Source organism: Pagrus pagrus, assembly GCF_965226575.1.
Source record: "Pagrus pagrus genome assembly, chromosome: 12".
NCBI classification, from domain to species: domain Eukaryota; kingdom Metazoa; phylum Chordata; class Actinopteri; order Spariformes; family Sparidae; genus Pagrus; species Pagrus pagrus.
The window spans coordinates 27,625,661-27,638,638 of NC_140196.1; the positions used below are offsets into that span (position 1 = coordinate 27,625,661).

The 12,978-nt window shown below is 41.9% G+C and overlaps 1 protein-coding gene across 2 annotated transcripts in view; it reads left to right on the plus strand.

The window, feature by feature from the left end:
• fam110b (family with sequence similarity 110 member B) overlaps nt 1-10,945 on the plus strand; it is a 55,313-nt gene extending 44,368 nt beyond the window's left edge. For both annotated transcript variants that reach the window (XM_084369675.1, XM_084369676.1), the window contains exons 4-5: nt 962-1,368; nt 3,666-10,945. In XM_084369675.1, coding sequence (XP_084225801.1) covers nt 962-1,368; nt 3,666-4,563 — 1,305 coding nt within the window. In that variant the 3' untranslated portion in view covers nt 4,564-10,945. The remainder of the gene's footprint in view (nt 1-961; nt 1,369-3,665) is intronic.
• The last annotated feature ends 2,033 nt before the right edge of the window (nt 10,946-12,978 follow it).

Consider the following 12,978-nt stretch of genomic DNA (forward strand, 5'->3'; position numbering starts at 1 on the left):
ATATATTTTTGTGTAAAAGGCATTGTGTCAGCCTTTGTCACGTTCCTTGGGCCATTCCTGAGCAGTTATCATCAGGGAGTGCCATTGAAGAGGGTGTGCCTGGTCTGCAACATAGTTTGGGTGGGAGTTGTGTGTCAAGTAGCATCCACAAGAATGCCAGAACCCAGTGTTTCCCAGCAGAACATTGCATTGTAAAGAGATAATTGATGTTATTCACTCACCTGTTGCTCATTTAATGTTGTTTTAGAACCAGTATAGCAATGATATTGTACATGGATGGAATGTCTAACATTCCAATAATCAAACTTGTCTTAAGCAGCTATTGCTGCACATGTTCATACTGTTCACGATCCTGCTTGCTCAGGTTTTGCACCTTCTGGTTAAGTCCTATAGAGAGACCCCATGATACACAACTTTTTTATAGGGTTCTGCAACCCTCAGCAGAGGTGTTCCCAGACCAGCTGGTGACCCCCTGTTAGGATGCTATCCAGAACACCAGAATAGAGGGGCTCTAGCACCTCCAGGGAAACTCTGTACACTTCTAAAGCTATCTGAGTTGGTAAAGGTGTTTGAACCATGTCAGCTATAGATTCATTCTGTAAACATAGTGGTGTGCCATTGTATCACAGCAGGGGAGTTCTGGGGTTTGAGCTCTATCTTACTGAATGAGTCCTTACGTGTTCTCCTCATGTTCCCATGGTGCACTGACTCCAGAGTCCAAAGACTAGCACATATCAGTGAGCCTAAAATAGGTTTCAGTGTGAATATCAGTGGTTGGTCTGTCTACAAGTTTTAGCCCTGAAATGATTTGCATCCTGTTCTGGGTGTTCCCTGCCACTCTCTTGATGTTGGGTTTTCTCCAACATAAAATATACAGGGATGAGCAGTATACAAGTATACAACTTGTTGAATTGGAGTGTTCTATTCATTTCCATGTGTTGTTTTTAATCTGTTGTCTCAGGTGGAACCTAACCCAAAGCGCCTCAGTGCTGTGGAGAGACTAGAAGCTGACAAGGCCAAGTATGTCAAGAGTCAGGAAGTTATCAACGCCAAACAGGAGCCAATCAAACCACCCGTGCTGGCCAAGCCTCCTGTCGGTCACCCCCTCCTGTCCAAGAGAGGTTCTGGGATTGGTGGAGGAGGAAATGGAGGCGGGATACCTTTCAAAGCATCCAATAACAATGCCAAGTCAGATACATGTGCAACGAGCAGCGGCAGCAGCAAACGGGAGAATTTAAACCTGGAAATTTTAAAAAATCTACTGAACTCATCATCCTCTTCAGGAGCAGAAGGACGAGGAGGTGGAGCTAAGAGTGCTGTGCTGATGAGGTCATCAGGGGGAATTCCCAGGAGTTGGACACCATCAGGGTAAATTCATATCTTACTAATACGTGTTGTGTAAAGTACTAATTTAACATTAAGGCACTAATTATGAGCTGTTTTTTCTCTGCTGATACAGAGTTGATAGGGACTCACCATAGTTTGAACATAAGTGCATAAAATTAGCCATTATTTGCTCATTGTGAATCAGATGCCTCGTCAAGGTTATATCTGTCTTGAAGTGTCAAAGCTCCAGGTGGTCAGTAACAGTTGCCAATCTTCCCTCCAAATAATCAATAGCTGTGAGTTTTTCTATCCAGTAAGTATTGGACATTCCTGGTTTATACAAGTTGGCAAACTACTGTGGATAACTTGTTTAACTACATAGCCACAAGGTTGTTGTCATGACCTGGCAACTGCCTTGTTGCTTATGTAGAGAAGGGACACACGGTTTTAACGGAAAGGTTTACAGATTTATTAAGTAATTAACAAGACCTCGAAAGACCTGATATGGTTATGAGGTTTGTGAGTTAGAGATATCAGTGTGTCAGCAGATGGATGCCTGAGGCTGATGGGTATAAAGTGTTGAAAGGTGCAAAACTGAAACTTCTAACTAGGCCGAATCCAGCCAAACAGGACCATGGCCCTGGAGCAATGATGATGAGACAGAAGCTGTGTTCCAATTCAGGGTCTGCATCCTTCGAAGGACGCGATCTTTGAGGCCCTCGAAGGCGAGTCCTTCGGAGGTACCTTCGAAAGCCGCGTCCACTGTTGTTAAATGGGACGGTCTAGCCTTCGGAGCATTTCCTGGTTGCGTCACCAGATGTTCCCGCCCCTTACCCTTATGTCACGATTTCTGCCGCCCAGGCCCGCAAAAGTGATGATCTACACCACTTGATGTCGCCATTTTCCTTCTTACTTTCTTCTGTTTCGGGCGCGCAAAGGATCTTGGGATATGGGAGGCCGCGAAGGATAGTAGCGGTGCGTCTTAATTAACCCTGTCCACCAAGTACCTGCGCGGACACAGAGGGAAACACACAAAGCAGGCCCTACAAAGACAGGAGGCTGTCACACGTTGCACAGGGGAATCAAGGCCTAACTCGAGATATGATCCTGATAGTTTTCTCAGGTCATAAATTTTAATGGATTTTATTGGACCAGAGTTTTCTTTTAAAGAGGCAATGTGTAAGATATGGCCAGAAAGTGTGAATGTGAAAGACGCCTGTGTACTGTGTTCCATTGATGTCTACTGAAGTTAGCATGCTAACCAAATAGCTCCGGCCCATCGGTCTCATAATACCCAGTATCCCTAGTAGTTTCAGCTGGAAGAGGTATTCGAGCTGCGGGTCTACTACGTATCACAAGCTCTCATAGCTTTAAGTGAAATGAATTACATTAACTCACAAAAGGTCAAGAAAGGAATTTTTAAATTTTCCTTGATAAATAGACAAATACAATCAAACGCCTTCTGAATTCAAGTTTTTCTTTTAAAGAAGTAAGACAAGCGTAATTGCCTTGTTATCTCATCATTAAACAAACTTAATTCCAACCCGCCAAAGACAAAATTAAACTCACCAAAACAGTGTTGGTTGTCTTTCCACAATCACCTCTGGTTTGGACAAAATAAATCCTCAATTCACAGAGAAAATGTGAACATATTCAGGCTCTAGACACCATTTTCACCTGCTGCTAATGTCCAACTCCCTCCCTGGTCAGATCCCCTGTAAATCACCTCCATATTGTATCCCCTGTATTCAAATTGAACTCCATCATTCTTGGAGGCTGTCCAGCTGTGCTCAGACTTTATGGCCACTTGCTCCATAGATAACTGCGCCATGAGCTAATTAGCTAGCGGTAGCTACAGCCAAGGACAGCTAGCAAAAAGCAGAGTTTTCGGTTCATCTGGTCATATGCTGCCCCCTATGTTTTTGGAGCTACCTTTGAATTCTGGCCGTACTTCCCGTAAATTACACCTTTAGGGTGTGCATGACCGTCGTGACTATAAAGGCATTTTATTTGTTTACAAAGAGAGGGTCTTGGAGTATTCTTGGGATTTTTAAGTCTGTATGATATGAGATTCTATTAAATGTTTACGCCCCTGGATTCATTACCTGGGCATTAACACAACGGAAACAGTCTAACAAAGCTGTGATGCAGCATCGGTGGTCATGGGATAACAAACGTTTGTGAAGGAGGTATGTCCAAGCTAAAAGGTTAAGTTGCTTTTTATGTCCATAAGTATGCAAGTGCAGTGTTTGAATCAGCCATCAGCCAACTGTTAATTTAGTGTTTATACTTTATAGTACTAATTTGCATATATTTATCTTTCTGTTTTCTGTTTCTAGGATGCCGCTAACCTACCGATCTACAATGACACTTAATGAGCAACCGCCAGACTCAGCTCCGAGTCCAAGCACCTCACACTCCCTCCGATCCTTCTCCCATTCTCTGAAGGTCCCTCCTATCAACAGCGGGGGACGTCGCAGTCCTCAACAGGGAGGAAACCTCAACCTAAGCAGGCGAGTCCTTGACGAGAGAGGAGGTGATTGTGGAGTTATCGAAAGATCTCGCTCCCCACTACCACCTCTGCTCACATCCCACTCCTCCTCCGACCTCCTGCGACTGTGCAATGGCAAGCCACTCCGCACAGCCCGATCAAGTAGCTCCTCAGCTCCACCCCTCCCTCCGAAACCCAACCCCGCCTCCCTCCCTCCGCCCGCACTTTCCTTGTCACTGCCTCGTCCATCTCTATCCCCTTCTCCCTGTGACAACACTACCCCTCAGTCGCTACCTTGTGATTTCGGAGACCCTTCCAATACTTCAAGCGATCCCAATGTGGAGCTAGGGCTTGGTTCATCTGTGGCTCGTCGCTCCTCGCTACACAGATCTAAATCAGACCTGTCAGACCGGTATGCCCGCGCTGGAGCTGACGTGGAACGCTTTTTTAACTACTGCGGCCTTGATCCTGAGGAGTTGGAGGCAGTCGGTCCAGAGAACTTTGCACGGGCAAACTCGGATATCGTCAGCCTGAACTTCCGATCAGCCTCTATGATCTCCTCCGACTGCGACCGGTCACGGCGATCCTCCAATGACGGACTGTCAGATGGGGAGGAGGACGAGGAAGAGGAAGCAGGGGAGCGTGTTCCTTATGGCATCTCAGCTGTGGAGCGAAATGCAAGAGTCATTAAGTGGCTATACAGTATCAAACAGGCGAGAGAGACGCAAAAAGTCTCACATGTTTAGGACAAGCACTACAGAGGATTGGATGTACTGTCGAAAGACTGCCCCATGTTTTAGAACTGATACATGGCTCAGAATTTCTCACAGGTGTAGAGATTGTTGTCTTGGATCTGAACTGAAAATCTGTCAAAGTGTAAGGATGGATTAATGAATGGATGGAAGAGAAAATCTAACAGGTCTAACACAAGCTTGGTAAGAAAACAGAAAACAATTTGTTTTGAAATGATGAAGAAATGAAGACTCTAATCCTCCCAGGTTTAGAACAACAGGAACCAAAAGAGCTTAAAGGAATAAAACTTGGACAGTCACATGAACAAAATGTTCAGTCTGGAGAGACAAACAAACACGGGACATGAAAACTAGATAGTTAATACAATGCTTCTCTATGGACACTGTATAATTCTGACGGACAAAGTCTGTCAATCTGCTTGAGCAACAAGAGCAAAATGCACTATGATTGTCCACGGACCCATAAAGTGACCGCTTCATGACAGAGGGTTGTAGGCCTTCCTCAAAGAGAACATTTTGGCATGTCAAACAAAGATTTGACTAACAATCTATTAAGGTGTAGCCTGGTTTCAGACTTCAGAATCATCGCCCTCAATGTGCTCATTCACAGCTGTTTCCCCAGCAGAATAGAGTTGACTAATCAAAGCATTGTAAGTGGGATTAGGAATGGGGATTTCATTTTTCTATATAGCTTGCAAGCTACCTCGCTACATCTGTAAAATAAAAAAATAAAAGTTGTTGTTGCAAGTGGACTTCAGCTCCAACTTCCGTTCTGCCCTCTCTGGAAGCAGCTGGACACATTTGTGTTGGCAGAGACAGAAATTACAGCCTAATTTACTGACCGATCAGAGTGGCAGTTCAATTAAGTGCCACCTGCAAAAGTACGAGCCATAGCTTGTTGCACATATAGTGTAAATATTTAATAAAAAAAATATTAACGTATTTTCTACGACTGGATGGTACTCAGAATTTTAAATGAAAATGAAAATTCAGTCACTATCTACTCACCTCCATGCTGATGGAAAGTCTGATTTTACAGCAGACAAGCTGTATGTAATTAGTCCCCATTTACTTCAGTTGTTTAGGAGAATGCTGCTATGCTGTTTTGTTGTGAAGCTCCAGAAATGTTTTTTGGACTACGCAACTTCACCCAACCCTCTGTTGGCATGGGGGTGAGTGGATAATTGAATTTTCATTTTTGGGTGAACTTTTCCTTCAACTCTTCGTAGCAAGTAATACCATAGCTTGTGTGAAATCCAAACTGGCTGATTGGTCAGGGCAAAACAAAATGTTCTCACTCCTGTCCCTGAATAAAACGGTAATTCAGTCTAATTATTAGACATACAGTATTTAGGTGTGCTAGCTCCAGGTACCATTGACATTACTAGATCTACCTGTGCTTTTTCTTCAATGACAAGTCAAAATGTACGCTTTGAGAAAGGCCTCTGTGACAGTGTTGATGTCTCAGTTTAAAGAAACTTTAAAACAGATACTGAACTCTATCTGTCAAAAATTAGAAATCACTTTGGAAAGTCTGAGATGCTGGTACACTGTGCAACCACAAGTCAGCTCAGTGAAGCTTCTTGATGAAGGAGTAATTGATCAATTCAGCACTAACTTATGGGTCACAAAGGTGAGGTTATAAATCAAGGTGTTAACTATGATATTGCAAAATGTTGAGAAGCTCATGACACAAATGGTGGTAAGCTAGTGCTTCTTAAGCTATATATTGTAGTTGCTAAATGAAGGCCTTGAAGGAATGTGTGATGACTGAGTGATGAGGAAAAAACAGGACAATGACTGGTTTGGACAGATGCACACAACATATAAAATATAATCTCTTGAGCATATTATCATACAGCATTAAGGCTACACTATCATATCATTATGCCGATTAACAAATGTGTCATCAACCTGTTCATGTTAACCAACAAAACTTTTCACTGGAGAGTTTTAGTGTTCTGTGATGGGATATAGTCATTCAGAGGCTGTTCAACATAACGAGAACCGTGACATTTAAAATTCCAACATGACTACTGGTAATTTAGGGGATTTTCTTAAATAAATTAAATTTGATCAAAAGGTTAAAAATACTAAATATTCTTTAAGGCTTAATAGATCACTAATGGCACTGTCTTTGGGTCCAATTACACATAACCATTTTACTTGAATTCAAATGAACTTTTGGTCTAGTTTAGACTTGTGTGAATGTTTTCATCCAAATCTGATCCAACTGCAGACCAATGAACTATACCAAAACTGCTGCATGAATTTGTGAGAGTAGAACTCTGTTATTAGTATGACTTACTTTTTATCAGATCCATGCCATTTTAAAAGGTCCACATAGCATTAGCTACCTACAGTAAGAGATTTGCGAAGTCTGTCACTTTACAAATTCAACCTTATGGAAGACTCATCGTGTTTAACATAAGTGCTTACAACTAAACACGTCTTTTTTCTTTTTTTCCTCTTGTTAAACAATTGTATTAAAGGAGCAATTTGTGGCCAGTATGACCAAATATGGGCAGTATTTTTTTGGTTAAAACATTCAGCAGTAGTAGTAGTTTCAGCTGGTAGATACAGTGGTGGTCAGAAGTTTACATCCACTTGTAAAGAACATGTATAACATGTCAGTCTTCAGTTCCAGTGATTCCTACAGCTCTCATGTTTCTGTGATGAATGAGTGGAACACAAACTACTTTGTCACAAAAACATTCATGAAGTTTGGTTCAATAATGAATTTATTATAGGTCTTCTGAAAATGTGACCAAATCTGCTGGATCAAAAATATACAAACAGTAATTCTGATATTTGGTTAAATGTCTCTCGGCCATTTTCACCTCAGTTAGGTTCTTTTGATATCCATCCACAAGCTTCTGGTCGTCCTCTGGATGAATTCTTAACCTCTCCTCTAGACATTGGTGAAGTTCAACTAAATTTGTTGGCTTCCTGGCACAGACTTGTTTCTTCAGCACAGTCCACATGTTCTGATTGGGTTCAAGTCAGGACTTAGGGAAGTCCATTCTAAAACCTCAATTCTAGCCTGACTGATCCATTCCTTTACTACTTCTATTGTGTGTTTGGGATCATTGAACACCCAGCTGAACCTAAGAGCCAATCTTCTGCTGATGATTTTAGGTTTTCCTGAAGAATTTGGAAATAATCCTTCTTCTTCATTATTCCATTTACCTTCTTTAGAGCAGCAGATCCACTGGCAGCAGAACAGCCCCACAGCATAATACTACCAGCATCATGCTTGACAGTAGGTTTAGTGTTCCTGGGGTTAAAAGCATCACCCTCTCTCCTCCAGACATATTGCTGCTCATTGTGGCCAAACAACTCATTTTTTGTTTCATCTGACCTACTGGTTACATCTCCTTATTAGAGCATCAAACAGACCACAACCAAGAGAGCACTGTGCATTGTTTTCTGTCTTTTGTGCTTACCAAATGAGCCAAACTACAGGTGTTAAACTGAATCAGAATCAGAAACAGGTTTATTGCCAAGAGGGATTTTACACCGACGAGGAATTTTTCTTGGTGAATAAGGTGCATGCATTGAAGACAATAAACAATACACAACCAAACAGTGACTATAATATATACAATATAAACACACAGAGGCAAAAAGTGTGGCTTAAACATTAAAACTTTACACGTTTTACACGTGAAATCACTTCTTCACTTCAATCTGCACCCACACACAGACCTGTGGGGGAAAACTTCAAAAGTTAAAGAAGCCCTACCAGACAATGCCTGAGTATGCTACATGAGTCATGAGTTGTACAGGAATAAAGGTTGCCATAAAATTAACAATGCCTCAAACATTTCCCAGCAGGAAATTACAGGACACCAAAACTCTCCTTTCAAAACAATGTTCGTAAAAATCTGTGATTATGTAGATCACCAGGCACAACAAGCATAAACCTACACTGAAAGCAATACTAATGAAGTTGTCTGTTCACTATTACAGGACATATAACAGAACATTATAGCATAGGAAGGTGGAAGAAAGATTGTGGTCATTTTATGTCAGCGTTCTCTCCAAATGCCACTTAAGATTTAGGGTGTTTATAGTTGTTTATACTGTAGTTCGCATCCTACAATCACACACAGAAGATTTAGGCTGCGTTCATGATGAACACCTTGTCGATGCCTCATCGCTGCTTTCTCTCTCGCCGCCTCCCTGTCTGTTGTCAAAGCCAGCCACAGGAAGAAGCCTGTTGCTTTACCCGTGTGTTCCCTGATGATGAAGTCGGATGCATTACATAGTTCAGCTCCACTCTTATCTTTGTCATCTTACTGCACATCGTTGACATGTCTCAAGGCCTGAAGCCATATTGGTGTGAATGCAGCGCCTCAGTCAGTGTCTAGCAACTGTCAGTGTGTCTGTCGGCTCCACCACCTTGCTTCCCCTCTCCTTAAATCTGGGGTGCAGTTCTGCTTCTACTACAGCAACAACCCTGCTGGGCTCACTTCACTTCCCTGCACAATTAGTGATATGACAATATAGAAGCATCAACATCTGAGCTAACTGTTTTCTCTTAAATTATGACGTATGGTTTAGAATGTATATAGTGACAAGGGTTTACTGTACTTCAGAAGGATAAGTTAATTGCCAGTTTAACTTTCGAAAACAGACAATCCAACAGTGGAGGCAACTTCACCTACCTGGTGATTGGTCAGGTGTTTGGAGGGTCTGGAAGCAGCCTTTGAACTTCTCTTTAAACTGTCTTTTCATTCTTCACACAACTACTTCATCACTTTTTATCTGCACAACCAATGAATGCCTTTGAGGAGAGACAGTCTGAAAGTGTGTGCCATTATCTCCATCAGGTCTTTTCCATTATGACCTGTCACCTTAAGGTTTCCAACACCTCAGCCTGCAAGAACCTGTAAGGTCTAGGGTCTAGGCTTCCATTGTGTTGTACGAAGAAGAACATTTCAGGTGTATGTCATTAAAAAATGTATAAAACTTTATCATTTTTCTGCACTGCTAGGTTGGAGAGATTACCAAGTTCATTTCTGCGGTCATTTGAGGCATACTGAAACTTTCCCTCATGTATAATTCATTCCTCCTGCCCATGTTGGCCATGAACTTATCCCTTACTTTTATTCCCATTTTTACACCAACATTAGGGGATTATATGTGGGTTAAACCAATGTTTAACTTCATTTCAACACGCATCATAGCATCGCACTAGAAAAGGAGAATAAATTAGCATGTCCACCCAGGTGTGTTTCAATCATCGCCAATCAGAGCTGGAGCCAATAAACACCTGACATTTGACCTGGAATGAATGCTGATTGTACCCATTCACATTAAAGACAAAGCCAGGTGTGGGAGTTAGTGGGTCTTTTGTCCAGGGGGAAAGGGATATATGACTCCAAAGGGGGCCAAACCCCACAATCCTCGATCATCCCTATCTTCAGCTGAAGCTAACACGATGTTTCAGCAGGCTACATTAGCTAAATCACTGGTTTAACCATCGTCATGAAAGTGATGTCTAGGTTATTTTAACAAGCAAGCGCTGTCCGTGGAAACACAAAGGGAATATGGTCCAAAGCAAAAGTACATTTGAACTACGCCTGCTTGATATTGCTTAGTCACTGTCCCACACAGTGTAGTCATGAAAAGACAGGAGGAATAATTACAGGGACTACTGTATCAAGACGGCTTAAACCAGGCCTTGACATGAGGTGACTACTGACCTGCTGCCAATGCTCATGAATCTAACATGTCCGAGCAAAAGAGCAATGTTCAATGTTTGATGCTTTCTAAATTCAACCAAAATGAAAGTGAAGTGACCTCAGTTCAGAGACCCTCCCCCCGAGCATGTTCCTGTCTAGTACCCTGATCCGTCATTCCCATGTGTCTTCTCCCCTTTGGAACCCAGGAAACCCTGTTGCTTCTTACTGTCAGCATTAACAATATTGTACTGTTCTGGCAGCATCATCATGCTTCAGTTTCACTTCTGTCTACATGGTGTGTTTTTTAATGTTTTGTTTGTTTGTTTTTATCTTTGATTGACAGATAGAGTTCTTCTGTGGTATTTTTTTTCCATTGTTTCTTCTATGTGTAAATGCTGTAAGAAAAATGTATATATTTGATTTAAAAAAAAGGCAATATGTTGGATTTCAGTTTTTCTCTGTCTGAAAGTTTGTGTGTTACAAAAGATGCTGAACAAAAAAATGCTGTTTTGTTCTTTGCCCTCGGTACAGAACTGCCTGATCAAACTTGGCAGGATTGTTTCAGAGACTTAGTGTTGACTGTTTTTCGACGTGGAAACTGTTATATTTTGCTTGATTGAAAAAAAAAGTGTTCATGTTTAGTTTCTTTTGATTATTTCAATAAATGGCTTCTTTTGCCATCTCTTGCCACTGATGTGTCAATCACTTAAAGTGAGACTGTGACAATATAGACATACGCATATATATGTACAGTGCGTGTGTGTGTGTGTGTGTGTATATATATGTTTATATACATATATATGTATTTATATATAAGTTCCAGTTCAAAAACATTCATGAAGTTTGCTTTAATTCTAAATGTATTATAGGACTTCTGAAAATGTGCTGGCTCAAAAATATACATACAGCAACATGAACAATCACTTCTGGTGATTATAGAAGGTGTGAATCAAATGTTCTTTGTAGCATCTAAACTTCTTCTGAGTGATTCTGATTGATCCCAGCTGGTGACTTTTCTGGGCCCATTCTAACAGGACTTGTTTGATACAGCCATTAGACCCAGCCACAAACACTACAGTGGGAAAGTCTAAGGAGCTCAGCATTGATCTGAAAGAGCTCATTATTGATTTGAACAAGCTGCTGAGAGAAAACTGGTCAAGACGGTCAAGAGTCAACTAAAAACCACCAAAAAGCAGGTCTGCAATGAATTAGAAGCTGCTGGAAGACAGTCCACAGTCAGGTGTGTTTTACATCAACGTCAGCTGAGAGGCTGCTGTGTTAAGTTTTTGATCCAGACGCAGCACCTTAAAGCTCACCTGAAGTTTGCTGCTGATCACATGGATGAAGAAAAAACCTGCTGCTCTAAAGAAAGTAAATGGAATAATGAAGAAGGAGGATTATCTCCAAATTCTTCAGGAAAACCTAAAATCACCAGCAGAAGATTGACTCTTGGATGCAGTTGGGTGTTCCAACAGGACAATGATCCAAACACACATCAGAAGTGGTAAATGAATGGATCAATCAGGCTAGAATTGAGGTTTTAGAATGACCTTCCCAAAGTCCTGACTTGAACCCCATCGAGAACATGTGGACTGTGCTGAAGAAACAAGTCTGTGCCTCCTCCACGGACTTGTTTCTTCAGCACAGACAACAAATTTAGTTGAACTTCACCAATTGTGTCTGGAGGAGTGGTTAAAAATTCATCCAGAGGACGACCAGAACCTTGTGGATGGATATCAAAAGAACCTAACTGAGGTGAAAATGGCCGAGAGACATTTAACCAAATATCAGAATTACTGTATGTATATTTTTGATCCAGCAGATTTGGTCACATTTCCAGAAGACCTATAATAAATTCATTATTGAACCAAACTTCATGAATGTTTTTGTGACAAAGTAGTTTGTGTTCCACTCATTCATCACAGAAAAATGGGAGCTGTAGGAATCACTGGAACTGAAGACTGACATGATTTACATGTTAAATGTATAAATGTATGTCGCTATGGTGGCGGGGCAACTGGCTCACAATCCACTGCATCAGCTCTGCTGACAGAAAGGAAGAAGCCAGTGAGGGTGAGGAAAATCACACCTCAGGAGACCAAATCTGCTGAACTCCTTAAGTTTGAAGATGACACAATTGCCCAATCTAGATAAGCCCCTTGCCCCTACCACTTAGCCCTACCCTGAGAGCCCTGACTCACCAGGCTGATGATGGGCATTGTCAGGGCTGTCAGTAAGCATCCATGGCTCTAGTCGTTGTGGTGTGTCCCGCACCACTGGCACTGGACAGCCCTCATCTGTGGCTTTTTGGGCGATTGAACCTGTAGAATTGGCAGTGGCTCATCAGTGAAAGAAATCACTGTGAATGGTTGCTCAGGTACCGTAGTGCAGAAAAGAGAAATAGAAAACATGGGAAACATCTGGCACTAAGGGGAAACCCTCTTTTGCAATTGCATCTTTTTATCAGACATAATATCATTACCAGCAGCTACATTAGTGGGCCGCCCCTGCAGCTCAGCTGGTAGAGCGTGCGCCCCATGTACGGCCGCTGTTCCAGGATTCTAATCTGACATGTGGCCCTTTGGTGCATGTCATTTCCCCTCTCTCTGTCATCCCTTTTCCTGTCACTCTAAAAAGCTGTCCTATCCAATAAAGCCATGGGAAAAAAGACACCCCCCCCCCCCAAAAAAAAAGAAAGGCAGCTATATTAGCGAGAGTA